This window comes from Lactuca serriola, chromosome 8, assembly GCF_051521515.1.
Source record: "Lactuca serriola cultivar US96UC23 chromosome 8, Lser_US96UC23_V15, whole genome shotgun sequence".
Classification (NCBI taxonomy): Eukaryota; Viridiplantae; Streptophyta; class Magnoliopsida; order Asterales; family Asteraceae; genus Lactuca; species Lactuca serriola.
In genome coordinates, this window is record NC_136415.1 from 116,305,806 (window position 1) to 116,332,579 (window position 26,774).

Consider the following 26,774-nt stretch of genomic DNA (forward strand, 5'->3'; position numbering starts at 1 on the left):
TTTTTTTTACAAGTATAGAAACAAACAAGCATACCTATGGATCTTCACAAACGTTTTCAAAAGCTTTTTCTTTTCAGAAAATATCGGATTTTCTGGTGGTTTTCAAACAATACAAACATTGGATTTCAAACACTACTTATGAACTCACCAACATTTCATATGTTGACGTTTTTCAAAATACTTGTATTCTCAGGGAACCAGTGAACCAAAGGAAATCATATTCAGTGATGGCTTGCAGTGTATTGATGTACGAATCGAACAATTTATTTTTGGAATGTAATGTTTAAACAATATACTTCATGTAAATTCTACTGGTTGTACTATATTAATGCATGGTGACGAATGTTGTTATGTTTCATATATTCAATGTTATGGTATTCAATTGAGTCACGACAGCCCCCGGACGTTTCCGCCGTCTGGTTCGGGGGTGTGACAGGTCGGTATCAGAGCTTTGTTTATAGTGAACTAGCATGTCGAGCCACACATTGATATGCAACTATAAACCAAAAAGAGGGACTAACATAACTCTGAACAAAACAAGTAAATAAAACACACTTGCTTGCATTAGGAATAAGGACCTAACGCCGAATCAAACACAATAACGCTGGTATCTCGGTTAATTCGGGACTGTTCTTAGTGATACCAAGGAGTGAATGTAGCCTGATCAACTACATTCTCTCCAAAGTAAAACTAACATACGTCTTGATGAGATCGGGATAGCTAGCGAACCTAAAACTATACCCTTTATCACCAAAAAGAGAACGTTTGCCTGGTCTGTACAATAGTCATAGCACCTAGGAATAATGTTAGCATATTTACGTACTCGCGCAGACAGCATGGCTGGTTTTCATCACCCTGGAGACCCCTATTTCCCTAATCAGGGAAACAACGGGTGGCTAGAGGAGGAGGAGGAGCCTGAGGAAGAGCAGCAGGGTATCCAGTTTCATCAGGCTCTAGCAGCTCACGGGATGCTTGAGGACGCACCGGGAGAGAATCCGGAGGAAGCACACCACGTCGGACCCGACGAATATGTAGACACTGACTAGGAATTTGGAGAGATCGACGACGACGACGAGGAAGGTCAAGTCGGGGACCAGGACCCCGTCCTGTCATGCGAGAACGAGACACAACCAGATCACCCCGCTCCACCAGTGAACCCCCCAAGAGAGAACCGTTCCCTCGAAGCTGAGATCGCCGCACTGCGACAACAGCTGTATGCTATGGAAGCTCGGGCAGTGCGAGCCGAGCATGAGAGGGATGAGGTTATTGGAGACATGGAAGAGATGGCGCAGCTACTGGCGCAACATTTCGGCATATGACTTCGGCACCACCTCCAGACGCAACACATCGCGATTAGGGATGGACTTATCATGGTAGGACATTAGGAACTATATTATGTACTCCGGCTCTATGTTTAAGTGACTACACTACTCATGGAGCCGTTATGCTGTCGGATTAGTGTCACTTATGTATGCTCTTACGAGCAAATTTTCTTGTATTAAATGTGAATAATATTAATGAACTTTTGTGTGTCTTGCTATGATACTACCAGTTGTTATGTGTTGAGACATTATGATTGTATGCCCGATGGTAGTAATGTTTAGGTTCGTACCATACACCTAGTTAGTAGGATCACAACCTCATAAAAACCACGTACACTCAACATCTTTTCGTTCCGTGACAGAAAGATGCCTCTCCGACCTACTCGTGGAAACCCAGGACCAACTCCACCCGAAGTTGACTCCACAGCATTCCAGGCAGCCGTGTCTGCTGCGGTCACCGCAGCTATGGCACAACTCCATCAGGGGAATAATGGAGGAGGCAACGGGCAAGGGGCAGGAAGTTCGAACAACGGGATGAATCAAGGACCTACCAAAACATGTACCTACAAGGACTTCACAAACGCCAAACCACGAACTTTCACCGGCACTGGAGGAGTGATCACTCTGAAGCGATGGATCGAGAAGGTAGAGTCGGTATTCGAGATATGTGATTGCCCCGAGCAGATGAAAGTGAAGTTCGCGGCCTGCACTTTCGTGGACCAAGCACTCACTTGGTGGAACGGACACGTGGAAGCTATGACGCTCCCTGTCGCCAACTCTATCCCCTGGGCAGAAATGAAAGAAATGTTAATGGCTGAGTACTGCCCTCGAGGCGAAATACAAAAGATGGAGCAGGAACTATGGAACCTCACTGTGCAGAATGCGAACATCGATGCCTACATATCGAGATTTAGCGAACTATCTCTGTTGTGCCCGGGTATGATTACATCAGAAGGAAAGAAGATCGAACGATTCATCTGGGGACTGACACCTCCCATTCAGGGGAATGTGATAGCTGCAAACCCTGAAACGTTTGACAGTGCGAAGAGATTGGCAAAGAGGCTATATCATCATAACACCAAGAAGGGCGAGAAACCAGTGGAGACTGAGAAGAAGAAGGAGGGTGATGGTAAGAAAGGATGGAACAACAAGAGAAAGGGGCGTCAGGGCCCCGAGGCCTCTAAAAAGCAGCAGACAGTGGCAGTTAACGCTGTCACCGCACCGGTTCCAGCCACACCACATGCTCCAGCCTCAGCTGCTTCAAATGCTTCAAGACCTTATTCCGGTAATTTTCCCAAGTGCAACAAGTGCGGTTTCCATCACCATGGAGAATGTAGGGAGTTCCATTGCACCAGTTGCAACCGAAGGGGACACACTGCAAGGTTCTGCAGGACTTATCCTTCCCAAAATCAGAGTCAGGGAAACAATCAGAACAACAACAACAACAACCACCGCAATAACAACAACATCAATGCCGGCGGCAACAATGCAGGGCCTAGCCACACCTGTTTCGGGTGCGGAAGGACGGGGCATTTCCGCCGGGATTGCCCTAACAACAACTCAGGAAACAGGGGAGCAAGAAGAATGCTGACTATGGGTTAGAGTGATGCAGTTCAGGACCCCGCAGTTGTGACCGGTACGTTTCCCCTAAACCACACTTATGCATGCATCTTATTTGATACCGGAGCGGAGCGAAGTTTCGTAAGCGAGAAGTTTAAACATTTATTAAAACAACAACCCCAGCAGCTAAATGAAACCTATACGGTGGAAATGGCCAATGGGAAAACCGAATCCACTAGGGAAATCTACATCGGATGTACCCTAACCCTCAACCAACACGTTTTTCGAATAGACCTAATGCCAGTATCAATTAGGAGTTTCGATGTGATTATCGGCATGGATTGGTTAAGCCCCCACCATGCTGAGATTATGTGCCACGAGAAGGCCGTTTGCCTTCGTCTCCCGAATCACGAAACCCTAGTAATTTACGGAGACAAACCTAGCACGAATCTTCGTCTTATCTCGTGCATCAAAGCACAAAAACATCTGCGAAAGAACAATTTGGCGTTCTTGGCTCACATAGTGGACAAGACCAAAGAAGAAACTAACATCCAAGATATTCCGGTAGCGTGTGAATTTCCGGACGTGTTTCCTGAAGATCTTCCAGGAGTACCCCCAGAGAGACAAGTTGATTTCCGAATCGACCTCGTTCCAGGAGCAACTCCTCTCGCTAAATCACCATATCGGTTGGCTCCTGCTGAAATGCAGGAATTGTCCAGCCAACTCAGTGAGCTTCTGGACAAGGGGTTTATCCGACCTAGCTACTCGCCATGGGGAGCTCCGGTGCTCTTTGTCAAAAAGAAGGACGGATCTTTCAGAATGTGCATCGATTACAGAGAGTTAAATAAGCTCACTGTTAAAAACCGCTACCCACTCCCACGAATCGATGATCTATTCGACCAGCTCCAAGGAGCTAGTTATTTTTCTAAAATAGATTTACGGTCCGGATACCACCAACTCAAAGTCCGAGAAGAGGATATTCCTAAAACCGCTTTCCGAACCCGCTACGGACATTATGAATTCGTCGTAATGCCCTTCGGTCTAACAAATGCACCTGCCGCATTCATGGACCTAATGAATCGAATCTGTCGACCGTTCCTTGACAACTTCGTCATTGTGTTTATCGATGACATCCTCGTCTATTCTCGAAGCAAAGAGGAGCATGGCCAACATCTCCGACAAGTCCTAGAGACTCTGCGAACGGAAAAGCTTTACGCCAAACTCTCCAAGTGCGAGTTCTGGCTCCGGAGTGTGAATTTCCTAGGCCACGTAGTTAGCCAAAACGGAATTCATGTGGATCCCTCTAAGGTCAAAGCTGTGGAAGGATGGGCAACTCCGACTACGCCCACAGAAATTCGTCAGTTCTTAGGCCTAGCAGGCTACTATAGGAGATTCATCCAAAACTTCTCTAAGATTGCCAAGCCGCTTACCTTGCTTACGCAAAAGGGCGTGCCATTCAAGTGGACAGACCGACAAGAGATTGCGTTTCGAACCTTGAAGCAAGCTCTCTGTAGCGCTCCTGTACTATCTCTACCTGAAGGAACGGAAGATTTTGTAGTCTACTGTGACGCGTCGAATCAGGGTTTAGGTTGCGTTCTCATGCAATGTGGAAGGGTGATAGCATATGCGTCCCGCCAACTAAAGACGCACGAAGTAAATTACACGACCCATGACCTAGAACTGGGAGCCGTGGTCTTTGCTCTAAAAATTTGGAGGCACTGCCTGTACGGTACAAAGTGCACCATCTTCACGGACCACAAGAGCCTCCAGCACATCTTGAATCAGAAAGAGCTGAACATGAGACAACGAAGATGGGTGGAATTGCTAAACGACTATGAATGCGAGATCAAGTACCATCCAGGCAAGGCCAACGTGGTAGCTGATGCATTAAGTCGGAAGGAGTACACTAATCGCCGTACGAAAACGCACTCGATAACCATTCAGTCTCATCTGGCCACTCAAATTGCATCAGCCCAGTCAGAGGCTATGAAAGCGGAAAATAGAACTAGCGAGGCATTGCGCGGGATGGAGAAGAACCTAGAAGCAAAAGAGAATGGGGTATACTACTTCACGAACCGTATTTGGGTCCCAAAAATCGGAGGATTTAGGGAGACCGTTATGAAGGAAGCCCACAAGACACGATACTCCATTCATCCCGGTTCGGACAAGATGTATTTGGACATTAAACAACACTATTGGTGGCCTAACATGAAGGCAGAAATCGCAACCTATGTTAGTAAGTGCCTTACGTGCGCCAAAGTAAAGGTGGAATACCAGAAACCTTCCGGATTGTTACAGCAACCGGCAATCCCTGAGTGGAAATGGGAGGGGATTTCTATGGATTTCGTGACCAAGCTGCCCAAGACGTCGGACGGACTGGACACCATATGGGTAATAATCGACCGACTGACGAAATCTGCCCACTTCCTGCCAATCAAAGAATCCTACAAGATGGAAAGACTGACGCGGTTGTACCTACGAGAAATTGTAAGACTCCATGGAGTGCCAAAATCTATCATCTCGGATAGGGACAGTAGGTTCACATCGCGCTTTTGGCAATCACTCCACAAGGCAATGGGAACTCATCTCGATATGAGCACCGCATATCACCCACAAACGGACGGTCAAAGTGAACGAACCATTCAAACGCTTGAAGACATGCTTCGTGCATGTGTGATAGACTTTGGAAAGTCTTGGGATACCCACCTACCGTTGATCGAATTCTCATATAACAATAGTTACCATTCGAGCATCAAGGTGGCTCCTTTCGAAGCACTGTACGGGCGTAACTGTAGATCACCGTTATGTTGGGCTGAAGTAGGTGACACCCAACTAGCAAGAACGCATACGTCGGACAGGGCACTAACAGGACCGGAGATCATTCGCGAAACCACAGAAAAGATCGTTCAGATCAGAGCTCGATTGCAAGCATCGCGTGACCGACAAAAGAGCTACGCCGATAAACGGCGAAAACCCTTAGAATTCCAGGTCGGTGATCGAGTACTGTTGAAAGTCTCACCCTGGAAAGGGGTTATACGTTTCGGAAAACGGGGAAAGCTGAACCCGCGATACATTGGACCTTTCGAAATCGTCGCCCGAATAGGCCCAGTAGCATACAGACTACAACTACCCGCGGAGCTAAACGGTGTACACCCCGTGTTTCATGTCTCTAATCTGAAGAAGTGCCTATCAGATGAAACCCTTGTCATTCCTCTTGACGAAATCGAAATCAATGAGAATCTCCTGTTCGTCGAAGAACCAATCGAAATCATGGACAGGGAGGTGAAGCGTACTAAGCAAAGTCGCATCCCGATCGTGAAAGTACGGTGGAACGCAAAGCGTGGACCAAAATTCACATGGGAACGCGAAGATCAAATGAAGCAAAAGTACCCTCACCTATTCTAGCAATTCTCAAATCTAGCTTTCAAACAGAATTTCGGGACGAAATTCCCTCTAACGGGGGGATGATGTCACAATTGGAAATTTTGTGTTATGTAATCTATACATTCAAGCTAATGTGAATCAAAAACTTAAGAACATGTGTAACACCTATGATTATGACTTCAAAAACTTCAATCAAATACATTATACAAGTACTACAAATAGTCACCAAACAATTGGAAACCCTAGAAGTCCTTGTTTAAGTCCACTTTGGACTAGGACTCCCTTATTGGATCCAAATGGACCAATAAGCTTCCAATTAGACTATCATGGGCTTAGAACCCTAATTGGGCTCTAATTGGACCCACACTAATTTATTTCAACATTTTGGGCCATACTGGGCCTAGAATGAAATGAATTGAAAGCTTTGATCCATGAATACCCTAAACTAGTTCAACAAAAATGGAAAAATCATACTATATTCTTTTATGAGAAAATTCACCCAAATTAACTCTAATATTGGGCTTAGGGGCAAAGGCCCAAATTCTTCCTTTTTCCCTTTCAAATTCTCGGCCCAAGGCCCAAGTCCAAGAAGAAATGGAAGAGTTGACTATTTGCTTGCCACCTCATTAATATCCAACATGTTTCCATGCACAACTCATACTTCTAGGAGCATATCACTTCAAAGATCACATCTCTTCTTCCTATCTCTCTCACTCTCGGCCACACACCCACACACACTCACAAAAATCTCTCACACTCTCTCAAGAACATCCCCCCTCTCCACTCAAAAATCTCGAGTTTTAGGAAGCATTCAAGAGGAAATTTCCACAAATTCTTCATCTAAGGTAAGATTATGCATGGATCTATGATTTAGATTCTTTTTGTTATCAAAATCCCTTCCTAATCTATGCAAAAATCGTGATCTTGCATCCTAGAACCATCTCAAACTCGAGATCTACCAAGGAAAGGTGCTAAGGCCAAAAAATCACCAAGTTTTCTTCCATCTTTTCTTCCAAAAACCGAAAATCACACCCTAAGGTGAGCTTCATACCCCCTATTTTCTGTTTTTATGAGTTTTGTGGGGGGGGAATACAGGTGAAAGTGTAGATCTATATGTGTTTCGTATGCCTTGTATGATTTCCATGCTTACATGTATGCTTTTGTGTGTTATAATGTTGGATCTAGCCATAAAACCCCTCAAAACCGAGATATATCTTATGTTAAATGATTTTAGCATCAAATATATTTCTACATACAAAGTGTTTCAAGAAAATAGCTAAGTAGTTAGTAACAATTTTCTTTGGGCTAAAAACACAAATTTTGGGCCTAAAATGTGAAAAATACAAAATTAAGGGCCCAAATTGACATACCACGAATTCTGATGGATGAGGTGTGCCAAAACAGTTTCAATAAAACAATTTCTGGAAATTTACTCATTTAGAGAATTAAGAACATAAATTTCAAGCTTAATGGGCTAAAAATGACATTTTCGGCCCAATGAGGCCCATTATGCGAGATTTCCTGTTTTGGAGGGTCAAAACTGTATTTTTCTGTAAAACAGTGGACTATAATTGTTCCAAGTCCTTTTCAAAGGTTTAAAATGCTTTTAAATTTAAAAAGGACCAAAATTGCAAAAAATCTTACAATTTGGGCCAAAATTGTCAAAGATGCGAAAAAGAAGGGTTATAACCGAGAAAATTGCATTTTCAGGGACTTAAACTGTTTTCTATGAAAAATATGCTGAAAAATATTAATTTCAATAATTTTTGGTGTTAAAATGTCAAGAAAATTGATTTAAGGACCAAACCGGAAAGTATTCAATTAAAGGGGTGAAAAAGTAAATTTTACAAACAATGAGGGGCTGAAACAGAAAAATTTCAAGGCTAATTCAATACATGCAATTTGATCAAACAATGGTACCGCGACTATCGACGAAATACAATACACTACAATACCAAAATCGTTGTAAAACGAATTGGTTCGGTCTCGAACCAATGAAAATCCGAAACTACTAACATGGCGACACTACGATACATACAAATAACGTTTGGGAACTCAATTTACATGCGAGTGTGCACAGACGTCTACGCACCATCTTTGGGCCCCAAAAGTGTAAAATCTTGTTTGTTGGGCCTAGCTAGCCCAACGACCTGATCTTAAGGCCCGAAGACATTTTTTTTCTACGAAGTGTTGGGTTTCACCGACTTGGCACAACGTAGAGGGACTTTCAATGGCTTGTATACTACTGGTCCCCAAGGGTCCTTTGGTATTGCTAGTAAAGTCTACATTTTTTTGCGAGGCGGGTCGGGGACCCCTCGTACACATTTTATCCCCAACCGGTTAATAGAGTCATAGAGGTCTTCGTGTCCTCTTTCTCTTCGGATGTGGGACTACACATAGTCAGGGCGATTAGATAACGTGATTAGTACGGACGACGCCTACGGGATCGTTAGTATAGCTATAAACTGGTCGTTTGTGTAATGCGTGTTTGTAGCAACTAATCATGCTCAAAATAATCCAACGTCGCCTGGGACTGACACTATACGCTATGCAATGGTTTCAATGTAACTTCATGTAATTCAAGGAATTAGGAAAACATCGGGTTTTCCTAGGGTTTTCAATACCTACAGATTTGAAATGCATACAACTTCAATGAACAATTTTTTTTACAAGTATAGAAACAAACAAGCATACCTATGGATCTTCACAAACGTTTTCAAAAGCTTTTTCTTTTCAGAAAATATCGGATTTTCTGGTGGTTTTCAAACAATACAAACATTGGATTTCAAACACTACTTATGAACTCACCAACATTTCATATGTTGACGTTTTTCAAAATACTTGTATTCTCAGGGAACCAGTGAACCAAAGGAAATCATATTCAGTGATGGCTTGCAGTGTATTGATGTACGAATCAAACAATTTATTTTTGGAATGTAATGTTTAAACAATATACTTCATGTAAATTCTACTGGTTGTACTATATTAATGCATGGTGACGAATGTTGTTATGTTTCATATATTCAATGTTATGGTATTCAATTGAGTCACGACAGCCCCCGGACGTTTCCGCCGTCTGGTTCGGGGGTGTGACAGGAGTTTATGGCCTAATGACCATATCCCCTAGAGTTTACGGCCGTAAACTCCTATGGGGTGTTGGTTTTAATTCATTTGAGGCACTTGCACATGTAGGATAGCTTCTATGTTTTTATCTAAGGCTAAAGGGGACATTAGGCACACATTTGTGCCTTTACTTGGATTTACGGCCCAAGTGATGTTCCTTGGCCGTAAACTCCCTTTTAGGGATGATTTTGATTTAGTTTGTTCCCCATTCAAGTCCTATGTATTCAAGGGTAATTGTCTTAAGGCCTTAGGGGTGTTTAGGGTGCATTTAACCCTTGGAAAAGGGGTTTACGGCCCAAGAGCATATCTTGGCCGTAAACTCCTAAAACTTAATGATTTTGGAGTGTTTTGGTGTCCAAAATAGCTACAAGCATTAGAGGGTAAATGCCTTAAGCCTTTAGGGTGATTTAGGGCTCACTTTTGGCCCTTGGAAATGGTGTTTACGGTCCAAGAACTCTTGGGCCGTAAACACCTTTTGCTTTGTGTTCTTGGATGATTTCAAGCCTCTAATGATCATACAATAAGTCCCTAACTAGTTTTCTATCAAGGAAATGGGACTAGGTAGCCTTAAAGCTCCATTTTGGAGTTTACTCCCCAAGAACGTTCTTGGGCGGTAAACTCCCGGATCTTGCATTTTAGACATGTAATCTATGTTATAAAGCATATAACAAGTAATAAAACACATCTAGGAAAGTAGACTCACAATCTGGGATGAAAACCCGAAGATCCGTCAGAGAGAATATGGCTTTTCTCTAGTTGGATTTGTGAATAATGAATTAATTAATTCAGAAATCTATTTATAGTCCTGAAATATTTTGGCAGAAAATATTTTTATTCCAGAGGTTGGACTATGACATTATGAAACTTGGAATGTTCAAGTTTCACCAATCCAGGAGCATCCACTCTCCTGATATCTCCTGAAATGTAAACCCTAATGTACACAAACATGTTCGGAAAAGTCTGAAAATTACTGAAACTGGACTGGCTTCTATTGAATAGATATTGTTCGTACAAATGGAAATTTCGGGTTGTCACATCATCCCCCTGTTAGAAGGAATTTCGTCCCGAAATTAGAATTTAAGCAGATAAGAAGTTACAAATAAATTAAGCGAAAAGATGAGGGTATTTCAGTTTCATCTGATCCTCGCGTTCCCAAGTGAATTCCGGTCCTCGCTTGGCGTTCCAGCGAACCTTCACAATAGGGATACGACTTTGCTTCGTCTGCTTGACCTCACGGTCCATAATCTCTACAGGTTCTTCCACGAAGTTGAGGCTCTCGTTGATCTCGATCTCGTCGAGTGGGATTACAAGAGTCTCGTCGGACAGACACTTTTTCAAGTTAGATACGTGGAATGTAGAATGTACGTTACGTAGTGTGTTGGGTAGGTCGAGTTTGTAAGCTACCGGGCCGACTCTTTCAAGAATCTCGAATGGCCCTATGTACCTCGGATTAAGCTTCCCACGCTTGCCGAAGCGTATCAAGCCCTTCCAGGGTGAGACTTTGAGAAGGACTCGGTCTCCCACCTGAAATTCCAAAGGTTTTCTTCGTTTATCAGCGTAGCTCTTCTGTCGGTCTCTAGAGGCTTTCAATCGCTCATGGATCTGAACGATTTTCTCTGTCGTTTCCCGAATTATCTCCGGACCGGTGAGAGTACTGTCGGAAGCTTGCCCCCTGGCTAATTGGGTATCACCCACCTCAGCACAGCACAGAGGGGATCTGCACTTCCGGCCGTAGAGAGCTTCGAATGGAGCAGCCTTGATGCTCGTGTGATAACTGTTATTATAGGAAAACTCGACAAGGGGTAAATGAGTATCCCATGCCTTCCCAAAATCAATCACGCAGGCTCGCAACATATCTTCCAATGTTTGGATGGTCCTCTCACTCTGTCCGTCGGTCTGAGGATGGTAGGTTGTGCTCATGTCCAGCCTTGTTCCTAGGGAATGTTGTAGTGATTGCCAAAATCTTGAGGTGAACCTACTATCTCTATCGGAGATAATGGATATAGGTACACCATGAAGCCGTACGATTTCCCTAATGTATGTTCTCGTAAGTTTCTCCATCTTGTCAGTTTCTTTGATAGGCAGGAAGTGTGCAGACTTGGTCAATCTATCAACGATGACCCATATGGTATCAAGTCCACCCGTTGTCTTGGGCAACTTGGTTATGAAATCCATAGTGATCCGCTCTCACTTCCATTCTGGGATCTCTGGTTGTTGCAATAAACCAGAGGGCTTCTGGTACTCGACCTTAACCTTTGCGCAAGTAAGGCATTTACTTACGAAGGTAGCAATCTCTGCTTTCATATTAGGCCACCAGTATAGCTTTTTAAGATCCAGATACATCTTATCTGAACCTGGGTGGACGGAATACCGAGTGTTGTGCGCCTCGGTCATGACCAAGTCTCGGAAACCACCGTGTTTCGGTGTCCAGATCCGGTTCATGAAATATAACGCTCCATCACCCTTGGCTTCTAAATTCTTGTCCATTCCTCTAAGGGATTCACTCGTCACATTTTCAGGTTTCATGGCTTCAAGTTGAGCCGCCTGAATTTGCTTAGACAAGTGTGAATGGATGGTTATTGACAATGACTTGACTTTGCGACCAAAATATTCTTTCCGACTTAGGGCGTCTGCTACTACGTTGGCTTTACCCGTATGATAACGAATATCGCATTCGTAGTCACTGAGTAGCTCGACCCAACGTCGTTGTCTCATGTTTGAGCGTTTGGAACGCTCTTTCTTGTTTCTCTTCCCAGTCAAAGGCCACGCCTTTCTGGGTCAGGGTCGTAAGAGGTTTCGCTATTCGGGAGAAGTTCTGAATGAATCTGCGGTAGTAGCCAGCGAGGCCTAGAAATTGGCGAATTTCAGTAGGCGTCTTTGGCGCTGACCAGTTCTCAATGGCTTTTATTTTGGATGGGTCCACGTGGATTCCCTCTTCGCTTACCACGTGTCCTAAGAATTCGACTCTCCGGATCCAAAATTCACATTTCGAGAACTTCGCATAAAGCTTCTCTTTTTGTAATGTCTCTAGAACTTGTCGCAGGTGATCGCCATGCTCTTTCTTACTTCGGGAATAGATCAGGATGTCGTCAATGAAAACGATGACGAACTGATCCAAGTAAGGTCGGCATACTCTATTCATCAGATCCATGAAGACTGCAGGCGCATTGGTCAATCCGAATGGCATCACCACAAACTCGTAATGTCCGTAACGAGTTCGGAAGGTTGTCTTCGGCACATCCTCCTCTAGCACTCGTAACTGGTGATATCCGGATCTCAGATCAATCTTAGAAAAATAGTTCGCCCCTTGCAGTTGGTCAAATAAATCGTCTATACGAGGCAAAGGGTAACGATTATTTGAGTTATCGACCTGAGGGTTCTATGTGCTTATATTGAGTTATGTGATATTATGTATTTTGTCTTTGTGATATATGTTATATTATTTTGTGCTTTACTGAGTTAGGATCAGAGGGTCCAAACCGAGTTGTGAGACTAGAGGGTCTTCATTGAGATATAGGACTGGAGGGTCCAACCCGAGCTGTGAGACCGGAGGGTCCTCACTGAGACACGTGACCAGAGGGTCCACACCGAGCCGTGAGACCAAAGGGTCCTCACCAAGACGCATGAGACCAGAGGGTCCATGCCGAGTTATAGCCATGAGAGGCTTATTATTTGTGTATGTGGTATTTTGGGGAACTCACTAAGCTTCGTGCTTACCATGTTGTGTGTTACGTGTTCTGGTACTTCTCACTTCTCAGGATCGCGGGAAGGCGCCGACTTGATTGTACACAATTGTTCGAGACTATATTTGAGGTTGCTGGGATACTATCAGTTATTTTGTGGATTTGTGTTTGACATTTGAGACAATTGTGGTTTTTGAGAAATGTGACATGAGTTTTTATGTGTTTTAAAATTGGAAATTTTGGTTGAAATTTTAGAGTGTTACACCCTCCTCTTGGTTTTGCATAATATGAGGCGTACGCAAACATCCTCAACTCGAAAGCTCACTACAACTACCATTTTCCGACAACTTTTTCAATCCCGCCTCACCCCTACTATAATTCCCTACACAAAACTTTTTCAACATCTTTTCTTCCATACCACAAAAAACCACACAATCACCACCCACGCAACAAACGGTTCCCGAGACGCAAGCCGGGGGTATGCGGAAACTAACGGCCAAGAAAGGGAGAGCAAGAAGGAAAGGGAAAGAGGTCACGATGGAGCAATAGGAAGAAGAACCTCCAACATGGTGGACAACGGAGGAAGATTATATGTTGACGGTGTCGTGGTGTTGGGCATCAAAAAACCCAACTAAGGGAAACGATATGAGAAAAGTCGTTTTTTTGGGAAGTTGTGATTGGCAAATTTCGTGCAATTTTGAAGAAGGATGACAAATATCGCAATCACAATATGTTGAGTGGCAAGTGAACTCAAATAAGAAAGAAGTGAAATAAGTTCAATTCCATCTACAACAAACTTTCCTCGCACAAGCAAAGTGGTGAGATCGATTTTGATGTTTTTAAAGCGGCGAAGAAGCAATATCATGTCGAGACGAGTCCCGTTTTCGAGCACGAAAAAATTTGGGAGATTGTTAAGGACGACCCAAAATGGTTTAAAGCACCAACATCATCGGAACAACAATCAAAGAGGTCTTGCGGCTCGGGTTCGATCGACATTTCCGACGCACGCACAAACATCGACCTCAATGTTAACACCGTTGAGCTTTCGAATGACCTCAACGACATCGAAGTGATTTCCCCGCCTCGACAACCAATAGGGCGCGACAAGACGAAGCGTGCTCAACGACATGCGAAGGAAAGCGAAAGTAGACTTCGAGAGCACGCGGAACTGAAACAGAAATTTGACGTCCACAATGATATCGCAATTAAAAGCTATGAATTGCAACGTGAGCATTTGAAGTTCCTATGTCAAGAAGCTAAGGAATATCGCAAGACGAAAGATTTGGCAATTCTTCGCACTAGCGAGGATAATATGCCACCGAGACAAGTGCAAGTGCTCTGAAAAATGAAGTCAAAAATAGAGCGGAAATATTTTGGACAACGAATAGTGTATCGGTTTTATGTTTTTTAAATTTAGGACTATCAGATTTTTTTTAATGTTTTTTTTTCTTTGTAATGTCATTTTTAGTTTTCAAATGTTATTTTCAATTTAGGATTTAATTAAATTATATGTGTTATTAATTTATATGTTTTTTATAATTATTATGACATAAATAAATAAAACAAAAAAATAACAAATTAGAAAAATAGAAATTAAAAAACTCAAAAACATGTTGTCCACACTCACTAATCTAACATAACACCGAGCTTTTGAATATGTTAATATTTAATAACATGTTGTCCATACCCACTAATTTAACATACAAGTAACCAATGCATAGGCTGAAAATAGAGGGGCTTAACATGAGGTATCAATGGGGGGGGGGGGGGGGGGGGGGGGATATGGTGTTCCTTGTTGTACCATCACTACACCCCCAAATTTCTTCAAACTGCTACTCTTTCCACCTTTACAGGTTCACGTTCTTATGAATGTGAAAGTAGCAGCTATATTTTTTATGAAGATATGATCGTCTACATCTACCTCTTAGTTATTATTGTGCCAGTTTCATAAGATCTTGGGATATGTTGTTGTATGGTATAGTTTTTGTATTTTTTAAAACAAGAATGATTTGATTTTTGTTGTTATAATAATGGAATAGACCGTGAACCGAAAATCCAAAATGATGTTAACCTCCATCGTGATGTTTATGGAACTATTGCCATCTATCTTGAAGTCAAACAAGGAATCAGATACCATGAACATGAAGGTAGCGAATCCATAATTTATTTTGGCCTACCACCTACATGCTTAAAATCACTTTATTCCAACACAATCAGAAGACAACAAAAGGACTAGATAAGCCATATAAAAAGAAACAAATAGACCACCTTTGACCTTTGAAGATGATTATGACTTTAATATTTGTGACGGTGGTGAATGTAAAGTTATTATAATGAAGATGTGGTCTACAACGGCAGTTGCATTGGTGTAAAATCAGATAAGTTTTTAAAATCTAGAGCACTATTTTTTTTTAAACCAGCCAACCATATATTAGAAAACATAAAATTCTAGCAAGAAGCTAGAGAACAAACCAAAACATTATAAATTGTTTAAAAGGAATTACAACCAACAATTTCAATGAAAAACTATTTTACTAAACATATTAGAAAACCAAAGAGATGAAAACTCTTATAGAATCAAAAATTGTATCATTTCTCATTTTAGCCACTCCAAAAACACTATCATTTTGATATCTCCATAAAACTCATAAAATTGTACAACACACTGCGTCAATATCACTCCATTTGTTCATGGAAACACGTAAGTGATCAATTTGTTGGAAAAGTTGATTGATTGAGTCAAAGTGAACCAACGGAACTCTAACCATTTAAACACCGCATTTCAAGTTCTTGCTGCGACCTCACATTGAATGAATAAGTGATCTACTTCCATGTTACAAATCGGGCATAAAATAGAAGGAATGTCAATACCACGGTAATCCAGCTTGAACCTAGTCGACAACCTAACCAACAAAATTCTCCACACTAAAATATTAACTTTATGGGGAATAAAACGATTTCATCTCAGTCTTTTTTGTCAACAGTAGGCAAAATGTTTTTGTCAATCCACCTTCTAGTGTTAGAAACCGAAAATCTATAATCTATTCCTATATTCCACACCCAAGTATCAACATTGTTTAATAAATTTACCTCCAAAGGAATTTTATTCAAGTTCGTAAGTTGTAGGCTTTCCTCCCCTCCACGAACATCTCGACGCTAACACCATCTCCAACCAGTACAAATTTTACGAGCGGAAACCATGCAATTCTGATTCACTTCTAACCGTAAAGACGAGGAAATTGGGAAGCAAAACTTTGTTCACCACACCACACATCATTCCAGAACTAAATATCGTATCCTTTGCTAAGTTTCCTCTTAACAACATCAAGTGGTAGAATACATTTTTCTTCAAAACTATTGAAAGACGCCAAGATTTTCAACCAAGGGTTATACCCTCGGTTTGTGACAATTTCACCCCAAATACTCCCATTTTCACCATAAATAGCATTTATAACATGCACCCAAAGCAAATTATTAAAATTCAAAAAAAGTTACCACCATTTTTGAAGAAGAAAAAAATTGAAAGCTGTCAAAACTACCAATATTAAGCCCTCCTCGAGTACTATATATGTTTTCTTGTATATATCAATGCTCGATTATGCTAAAGACGTCGTTTTCATAATGAAGTGCCTTAATTCTGTTCAAAGATGCAAAACACACACGAGTTTAGTGGTTTACCTAAGTAGCTTGATTACAGTTCTATTATTTTAAACTTACCGTCAGTATTTACTTGGTGCAAATAAAATAAAGATCGGATCTTTAAAAGAATTAAGTTAAGCTTTTTTAATAAAAGGAATCCAAATATTTTTATGGGGTTTCTTGGATTCGTCAATAGACATTATGGTAGGGCCTCTAAAAGTTCATACATTATTGCTATGGTTCTATATTGGTACTTAACTCAACACCCATGTTGTATGGTCTATAATTGTTTCAAATAAATAATAGTTTCTGATGCATAAACTATAAAGTTAATATAAGAATATAAAGCGTTTAAGCTTATAAAAAATCTGACCTATAAAAAATACATTATTTGGGTCATTGAAGAATGGGGAACGAGTATAAGACTTTTCGAACTTTCTTTTGATTTTTGAAAATCTTTTTAGGGGATTAAAGAATAAAAGAGACAAAGTGTTAAATTAGAACAAGATTTGACGTTGTTGAACAAAACACTGCATGTTATAACCATTAACTTATTAGTGTTGGTTAATACATTCGTGTCTTTTTCGCTTGAAATGAATAAACAAATTTAAAGAAATGTCACTAAACGACATTCTCTCCAAAAGCATTGTTGTTTCTATATATAGACAAGAATTCACATGTTATATGCAAGTGACAATTTAGAGTTATTGTAAAACTATTTATATCACCATCTTCTCCTAGCTATAGTCTATACCCATAAATCTATCTTTGTATCCCATCTTCTAGCTTTAGCCTATACCCATAAATCTATTCTCATTCATCCATGGCTACTCAATTTATTTCTTTTTTAATCGTGTTCTTGACAACATGTGCCAATTACGGTAAATTATCTCTCTCTCTCTCTCTCTCTCTCTCTCTCTCTCTCTCTCTCTCTCTCTCTCTCTCACACACACACACACACACATATATATATATATATATATATATATATATATATATATATATATATATATATATATATATATATATAGACACACACACACAATTTTCGGGTTTGTATATTTCATACAAACCCTATATTTTTGTGAGACCACCTATATTTTGTGAGACCGTGAGACGCATTTTTTTATTTTTTTTAGTTAATTCAAGTTCCGAAAATAATATTTAAAAAAAGAATTTTTTGATTTTTCCATTTATTTTGCATTTTAAAATTATTTTTAGAATATGTACAGTGTAATATTCTATTTAGAATATTTCACGTATTTTTCAAAAAAAATGGAATTTTTTTTTAGTTAATTCAAGTTCCAAAAATAATATTTAAAAAAAGAATTTTTAGATTTTTCCATTTATTCTGCATTTTAAAATTATTTTTTAGAATATGTCAGTGTTATATTCTATTTAGAATATTACACTTATTTTTCAAAAAAAAATGGAACTTTTTTTTATTTTTTTTTTATTTTTTTTAGTTAATTCAAGTTCTGAAAATAATATTTAAAAAAAGAATTTTTGGATTTTTCCATTTATTTTGCATTTTAAAATTATTTTTAGATTTGGTCTCACGGTCTCACAAAATTAGAATGATCTCAAATGAACCTGAACCTATATATATATATATATATATATATATATATATATATATATATATATATATATATATATATATATATATATATATATATATATATATATATATATACACACAATTTTCGGGTTTGTATATTTCATACACAGATAAAGCATTTTATACAGTTTTATAACCTTATATTGGTGTTTCCACTTCAACACTTTTAGACCGTAATAAATATTTTTTAATAGTTTACTTAGTGATAATGGAAAATGTGTGAAATTACTACACATGCACAAGTATAGTAAACTAAATGTATACAACTTTGTTGGGAAATAAGTCTTTATACGTAAGTTTTTGTGTGTTTATGTGATATGTTACATTATAATTCGAACAAATGGGTAATATTCAAGCCACAAATTTGTATGAAATTTGACGGGATTTTAGTTTAAGAGATATACATCCAGTAAGAAGTTTTTAATCTGTATAGTTTTTTGACGAACCCAAACAATTAATCGTTAGATGAATTGAAAATAACACGATTCATAAAAAAATTCTGAAAAAAAACTTCTCGATGATTTAATTTTATGCATTTGTCGTTATTTACTAAAATTGTCTATAAAGTGAATTTTTACTTGATTTACTAAAAAATGAATCATAAATTTGTTTTTCCAGAATTTTTTATGAAGCATATTACTTTTGATTCATTTTGTTGTTTCACTATAAAAATATTCACATAAAAAACATTTTACATTCTTACCGAACATTGTCTTCTTATTTGATTCGGATTCTTAGTTTAAAAACACTAATTTTGAGTCTAATCCCCAAATTAAAAAAAAAAAAAAAAAAAAAAAAAAAAAAAAAAAAATTCAGTGACAAAGTTTCATAAAAATTAAATTAGGTGATTGTTATTTATATGTTCTTTCTAATTGGCTTTCGGATTTACAGTGAATGGGGGAGGACCACAATTCGGTTATTTGGGCCCCCATGGGCCACGAAAATGGGGGAAATTAAGCCCAACTTACTCGGCCTGCTCCAATGGAAAATTTCAGTCTCCTATCAATATTGTGAAGTCAAAATCTGTTCCTAGTCAGCACCTGAAGCCATTAGACATCGAATATCATTTTACTGCTAATGCTACTCTTGTTGACAATCTCTTCAATGTTGCGGTTTGTACTTTAGAACTCCTTTTCAATCAATTTTGACTTTTTCTAGTCTTTAACTTTGACCCTCCACATGCTATATGTTGAGGTTTTTTACTTTTGAAATCTTTAACTTTGACCTTGATCTTCCTCAATGTTTTTAGATTGTCTCTTACATCAAAGTTGAATTCTATTAAGTTTGTTTTTTTCAGAGTTTTCATGAATACCAGTTATGTATTCTTGGTTTCATCTTTGACCAATTTTGACCTTGTGAATCTTTAATTTTGACTTTGATAAGGGTTGTGAAAATATGTGCAGATGAACTATGATGGAAATGCAGGAGTCTTGAAATTAAATGGAAAAAACTATAACCTCATACAAATGCATTGGCATTCGCCTTCCGAGCATCACCTCGATGGTCTTCAGTATGTCTAAGAGTTACATTTTGACTTTTAAAGAGATATTAAAAAAAATGTTACATTTTGACTTTTAAAGTCAAACCATAAATTCATAATTATTTTATACGCTTTAGGTATGCCGCTGAGCTCCATCTAGTGCACAAGTCCGTTGATGGCGAAGTAACAGTTATAGCGGTTCTCTATCAATATGGTCATCCCGATCCTCTTCTTACTAAGGTATGTGGTTTCCCTTTGTGACATAATAATTGTAAATAATGTGAAATGTTCAATTAAAATTAAAGTCTTTGTTTTCGGGTTCCTTTTAAATAAATAAAAAGTTCTTAAATGGTTATAGTGCAAGAAAATGATGTTTAATATTTGTGACTCTTTAATAGATACAATCTAAACTTGAGAAATTAGTAAAGGAGGCTCATAGCTCAACAAACAAACAAGCTCAAGTTGCTCTTGGGGCCATCACCACGAAGGAAATTAGGAAACACTCACGCAAGTACTATCGATATGTAGGATCTTTTTCCACACCTCCATGTACCGAAGGAGTTATTTGGCACATTCTTGGCAAGGTACCAACATCACAAAGTGATAAGTTTTATTATTGCAATTTTTTTCATATCTATTTTATTTTTAATGTTTTATGTATCCGTAGGTGAAATCGATTTCAAAGGAGCAAGTAGCAGAATTAAAGGCGCCATTGATATGGGAATGCAAGAGCAACTCACGACCAGTTCAACCGTTGAATGGAAGACAAATAGAGATGTATGATGATGAGATGAACCATGCTTGAGAAAACCTAAACCAAAACATGTACCATTTTTGGATAAAAAACTATTTGTCCATGTTTATTGTGGCTCAAGGTTTTAATAAGATGTGATATTTATCTATGATTGTTTTTTGGGAAAATGACTTACGAGCCCAACCAAGTTTCCAAATCATTCAAAAAACCTCAAATATGTTTTGTCGGTTCAAGAAAATTCAACAAACTAAACATTTTGTATAAAAAAGACCAACTAAGTTACACTTTTGTTCAATTCTATGGAAGTCAAAGAGGAGAAACAGATGATGTCGCTTATTACCATATTGGGAAAATGACTTGTAAGATGAACTTAACATTTTGAACATATAAAACATGATTGGACTTTTTTTGAAGAGTTTGGAAATTTCGTTGGACTTTTTTAGACAAAAATATTGAATTTGTTGAGTTTTCTTAAACAGACAAACCATGATTAATGTTTTTTGAAGAGTTTGGAAATTTCATTAGGCTTTAAGTCTTTTTTTTTTTTTTTCGTTCTGAGCATTAATTCTATCTTCATCTAGCTTTAGAGTATACCCGTAAATAGCTTTAGAGTATACCCGTAAATCGCTTCACATTCAGCCGGTTCCTCCATAGCTTCTTAAATTAAATCCTTCTTAATCTCGTTTCTTTGCAACATGTGCCAATTATGGTACAAGTGTTCTCTCCGATTCTGTCTATTTGAAACATATATAACCTATTTTATAAGTAATGTAACATGATATTGGAGTTTGTAATTGATCAAAGTGACACTATACATATATAGTTTACTTTGTGATCTTGAAAAATGTGTAAAAGAAAATGCATATCAACAAATATAGTGAACTAATATTGTTGAGCATTGTGGGTGTTAGGAAAGAGGTCTTTATATGTAACTTTTTCTTGTATTCTATCAAATATGTTATGTTATAACTTAAACAAAAGGGTATTCTAATGACACATGTTTATGAACTTTTATGGGTTTTCTTTTTAAGAACACTAAATTGAAGTTAATATCTAAATTAAAAATTCAAATGGGCTTTGGGTTTACTGCTACATGGCCCCCCAAGGTCCACGAAAATGGGGGAGATTTAGTCCAACATACTCGGCCTGTTCTGCTACTAAATTTGTGTTTCTGTCAATAATCAATATCGTGAAGTCAAAATAATATCATTTTACTGATAAGAAATAATATAAACTACATAACAATTGATAAAAACTATAAATATATTAATATTACAAATAAAAATAATGTATTATTATGACAACATTTTTTTTTTTAAATTAGTAGAAATAAAAAATAAAAAAATCAAATATAACAAGTTAATACTTCTAAGAACTTACCGCCAAAGGCTCAAAACATTAAATGGTAAAAAGAGTTAATGATAAATTCATTACACTATTCCAGTCCCCGAAAATCCAACATGTGGCCCAATTGTACCCTACAAAGGGTGTTCATATTTATGACTAGGTAGGTCACTCCCTCTGTTAGTCTGTAGCTATCTAAAGAGTTTACTCATACAAACAATCTCTACTTCGCCAACCCCCCCTCCCCCCAAATCAAAATTCGTATTAAATCAACCAAATAATTTAAATAAATGTCTATGTGCGATTCAATTACCTACCAAATAGTAATGCTCTCAAAAGTTTTTCTTGCCTTCGTCAATATGTGTCGTCGTTTCAAAACTTTAATCTTTAATCCTTTTAAAACTTTAATCCGATCTTACGGCATTAAAAAAAAAAAAAGGAAAAATGACTTATTAAAGCAATTAACTTTTTGATACGATCAGATTTGGGTAACTATCTTTTTTTTGTAAATATATAGGTAACAAATTTGTTGGAAGTATTCACATATGACCATTATGACCTGCTATAGCAGGTAAAAACCTAAATATGAACGTTTTCAACAAGTTCGTTACCTAGATATGTGCAAAAAAATAATTACCCAAATATTAAAAGTAAAGTAAAAAAATAAGTTAGGGACCAAAAACACAAATTCCCCACGTATCTGTAGGGACCATTCGAATTAAATTTCTCAAATGTGGTTTAAGGTTTATGGTGAGGAGATACATATATGTGGGGTCTATTAATTTTTTTTAAATATATAAAAAATAAATACATAAATAAGCAAATTAAATGAAAAATAAATTAATAAGGACACGATAGCCTTTTTAGGTAAGACAAGGATCAAACGCATAACAAAAATAAACAGTGGGACCATTCGAGTTAAAAAAAAAAATAAGTTAGGGACTAAAAACACAAATTCTCCCATACCATAAAGATCATATGTGTAATTTATTTTTACTTTTCGTTTTGCTCTGGATAACTATTTTTTTTTGTACACATCTACGTAACCAACTTGTTGAAAATGTTCACATCTAGGATTTAACATGTTATAGCAAGTCATAATGGTCATATGTGAACACGTCCAACAAGTTTGTTACATACATGTGTACAAACAAAAAATAGTTATCTAGATGTCAACATACCAAAAAGTTAATTACCTTAATAAGTCATTTTCCTCATAAAAAACATAAAAAACATAGTCTTCAATCATATATATATATATATATATATATATATATATATATATATATATATATATATATATATATATAATTCGGATAGTAGAAAATATATGTAGATCCTGTTAAAAAAAATGGGTAGGAAGACAATAAAACTTTTTTCAGCATATGTTTTTGGCGAGCAAAGCAAATAAATCAATAGATCATAAAAAAATAATATGATCATTAAAAAATCCCAAAAAAACATTTCGATTATTTATTTTTACGATGATTTTGTTGATATTCACTAAAATTATCAAAAAAATGAATTTTTTTCTTAATTTATTTAAAAATAAATCATGAAAGTGTTTTTTTAGAAATTTTTTCTTGTGAATCATCTTATTTTTAAATCATCTAATGATTCATTTCGCTTGTTTGCTAAAAAATATGTTTATAAAAAATTTGTTATCTTCCTATCAAAATTTTCTATTTTAGTTGCAATTAAACAACAGTAAAACATTAATCAAATCAAGACTAAATTGTATCTATTAATTAAAAACTTAGCTGTTATAATATGTTGGTTTTTTTGTTAAAACTTTGATATGGTATAATTTTAAATAAATTAAGCTTCTATGTATTGTTTTTATTGAATTTCATTTTCGTCCCCTTGATAATATAATGCTCGTGGTACGATGGATTTTGAAGTAGGCTATTGCAAAATATATGTTCATTTAATGTAAAAAGTCAAAAAGATAATACTTTTGTTAGCAGTCAACCGATTCCAATTTTTTTTTTCTCATAGATTTTACATCATAGTTATAATAAACTCATGTTTATATGTTTTTAATTATTAATCCTTTAATCAAAATTCATGTATGTAAAACTAATTGCTGAGGTGAAAAACAATTATATGTATACTTCCCCTGAAAAATATAGAAGTATTCAACTTGACATATAACTTTTTTAATTATTCAAAAATTATTTTAAATAAATACATAACGAAATAACCTTTGCGTACAAGTGGCCTTCTCAATAGTTGGTACATCAACACTAATAATCGCACTTATCAAATTTTATGCAATATTTATTTTGAATCCCCACGTATATACACCAACACCAAACAAATATATGCAACAATCACACTCATGAGTAATGAATAACTAAATGAAAGGCGTTCGTTAAAATTAGAAAAAATGAAACCGTAAAACCCGCTTGTTTTAACTTTTACCTTTTACAGCTTGCAGGTATTGTTTTTTTTACCGCGTCATATGAGCGTATTAGGCTCCCTTTGTGGGTCCCGCTTGCCGAGTCGTTAACCTACACGCCACGTCGGCGACCTGAAATACAACGATTGACGATCTGTCAAGTCAACATCTCGGTCTCCCCCCAGCTGTCTGATCTTCGGCCGGATGAAAACCGAAGCACAGCTCCCAAAGAAGGTGGATCAGCCGACGTTTCCTGTTTACAAGTGAGATTGTTTCTTCTCTGCACTGAACTTTCCGACGCTTCTTTGATTTTCAGGGGGGATTTATTCGTTTTTGTACAGCTGCAACAATCAGATCGGAATAACGAGTTTATATGAGATATGAATCCGGATTTATGTACTCGAATGGTTTTCTGATCTTGAGTTATAGGTTTTTCTGGTTCAATCGACTTCCTACGGCTGCGACACCTCTTCGATCTAACTCTACCAAGACAAGAGACCTTCGGAGAAGACGGCTCCGCCATTGATACTGCCGCCGGCTCTTTCTCTATGGAATCCGATCTCTTTGGAAACAACCATATGCTCGAAAGTTTGCAGTTCCTGCGCTTCGTATCTACGTAACTCGTCTTCTGTCCCTTCGGCAAACTAATAATTGCAGCTTTTGATTTCAAAAACGAAGAAAACTGTAGCGAGTTCGAGTTTGCGTTAGATTGGCTAGGGTTTACATTTGGATTTAGATTCATTGAATTAGAGTTTCCTTTGATCGATTCCTTTCGATCTAAAAATGCATTGCGATCAAACCAATCGTATTCAGCGTCTTTTGATAACCAGAACGATTCCGGCGGGCAATCCGGTGGGTAATCTACTATGTGGCTTCCAGGAATATCGGGATCTCCTGGCTCCTCTGCGAGCGTCACGCACGCAATCTTCCGATCGCCGCCGCCGACGCCGCATACAGAAGCTAGCGTTTCTAAATCAACTTGCGGCATTTTTTAGGTAAACAGAGCTCAAATTTTTCACAAAATACTCGTGGGAGGGAGCGCCTTGAAAAGTACAATATATATAGGTATATATATAAGATATTTATATTTAAAAGAGCCTAATATTATTATTTAGTACAAGGTGTCGAGGTTCATGCATGTATTTTTTTTTTTTTTTTTCTGAAATGCTTAAGTAGAAACTTTTGATACGAAATTCCTAACTTGGGCATAACTACGGGGACATAAATTTGGTATTATTTCTAAAATATATCAAATTTGAAATTTCTATCGATTAATACTAACTTATTAAAGTAAATGTATAACATTTATTGAATAATATATATCATAAATTTTTTAAACATTTTATGACAACATATAATAAAATGATAGAGTAATCAAATAAAAATATGATATCACATGTCATAATCATGACAAACAATAAAGTTTAATGGTATATTTTAATTAACTTAGTTTATATGTCCAAATATATGAATATTTTTCTTAAGATTTGGTGAACTATGGCTGTTTCTTCTTCTGAAAATATTGTACTATATGTATTAAGGTAAAGCAATATTTGCACATGCTCGTTTCTTAAATCTTGAAAATATGTTATCATTATATATTTTCATATATACAAAAATTAGATTTAATCATTTCCTTAAAATAGCCACCAAAAAAAAAAAAAAAAAAAAAAAAAAAAAAAAAACTCCCTACCATCCACGTATACTCTATTATGATAACAAGAAACAAAACCCAATTGAGAGCAAATACATAATCTACTTTTCTAGTCATTCAACCATTTGATAGATTTTTTGAGCCTATTAATATTAGTTCATAAGCGAACCATGGATAATCGGCATTGACTCTATACACATAAGTGGGTCAACCCATCCATAAAATTTGCACCTCGAATCCATTAATTTCAAAAATAACTACCTTTAGTTCATGAGTAAGAAAACTATGAGTATCTCCCTTTCCGTTACAGCACACCCTCGAGACCTGTCCGACCACTGCCCCATCACACTCATTCAACAGAGTCTGATTATGCCCCACTACCCCCCTCCCCCCCCCCCCCCCCACACACACACACACACACCCTTCAAATTCTTTAACTCATGGATTCTAAATGAAGGATCCAAGAAGTTGGCTACTAATGCCTGGCTTAGATTCGAAGGTTATGGAAATACTGATAAATACCTAGTTGCCAAATTCAAATTCTTAAAAAATGAAATGATAAGATGGAAATTAGAGACGGGGAAAGAGGAAGAACGGGATTCAATTACCATGAAGTAAAATATTGCCCATCTGAGAAAGAGTCTGAATCACGCAAGTTAACCATCGATGAGCTACAATCTCGGGCACGTGGTCTTCAACGGTTACAAGAAATTAAAAAGTTGGTGACTCTCGACCTAAAACAAAAGGCACACATCAAATGGTCGATTGATGGTAATGAAAAGGCATAGTTTTTGCATGGGTACATAAAT

The 26,774-nt window shown here is 37.6% G+C and overlaps 2 protein-coding genes across 2 annotated transcripts; one reads left to right on the plus strand and one right to left on the minus strand.

Annotated features, from left to right (window-relative positions):
* Positions 1–17,386: 17,386 nt before the first annotated feature.
* LOC145069833 (alpha carbonic anhydrase 1, chloroplastic-like) lies at positions 17,387–20,714 on the plus strand. The gene is made up of 6 exons (XM_079016776.1): positions 17,387–17,592; positions 19,224–19,444; positions 19,736–19,842; positions 19,950–20,052; positions 20,211–20,396; positions 20,480–20,714. Exons 1-6 carry the CDS (start codon positions 17,535–17,537, stop codon positions 20,615–20,617), a joined length of 813 nt encoding a protein of 270 aa, XP_078872902.1. The 5' UTR covers positions 17,387–17,534; the 3' UTR covers positions 20,618–20,714.
* Positions 20,715–24,468: 3,754 nt separating this feature from the next.
* LOC145067325 (uncharacterized) lies at positions 24,469–25,299 on the minus strand. Its single transcript, XM_079014491.1, has one exon. The coding sequence runs from the start codon at positions 25,297–25,299 to the stop codon at positions 24,469–24,471; it is 831 nt and encodes a 276-aa protein (XP_078870617.1).
* Positions 25,300–26,774: the final 1,475 nt, after the last annotated feature.

Coding starts and splice junctions, on each gene's coding strand:
- LOC145067325 (XM_079014491.1), bottom strand. CDS start 25,299: ATGCCGCAAGTTGATTTAGAAACGCTAGCTTCTGTATGCGGCGTCGGC.
- LOC145069833 (XM_079016776.1), top strand. CDS start 17,535: ATGGCTACTCAATTTATTTCTTTTTTAATCGTGTTCTTGACAACATGT. Junction 19,445..19,735: donor ACAATCTCTTCAATGTTGCG/GTTTGTACTTTA, acceptor AAATATGTGCAG/ATGAACTATGATGGAAATGC. Junction 20,397..20,479: donor TTTGGCACATTCTTGGCAAG/GTACCAACATCA, acceptor ATGTATCCGTAG/GTGAAATCGATTTCAAAGGA.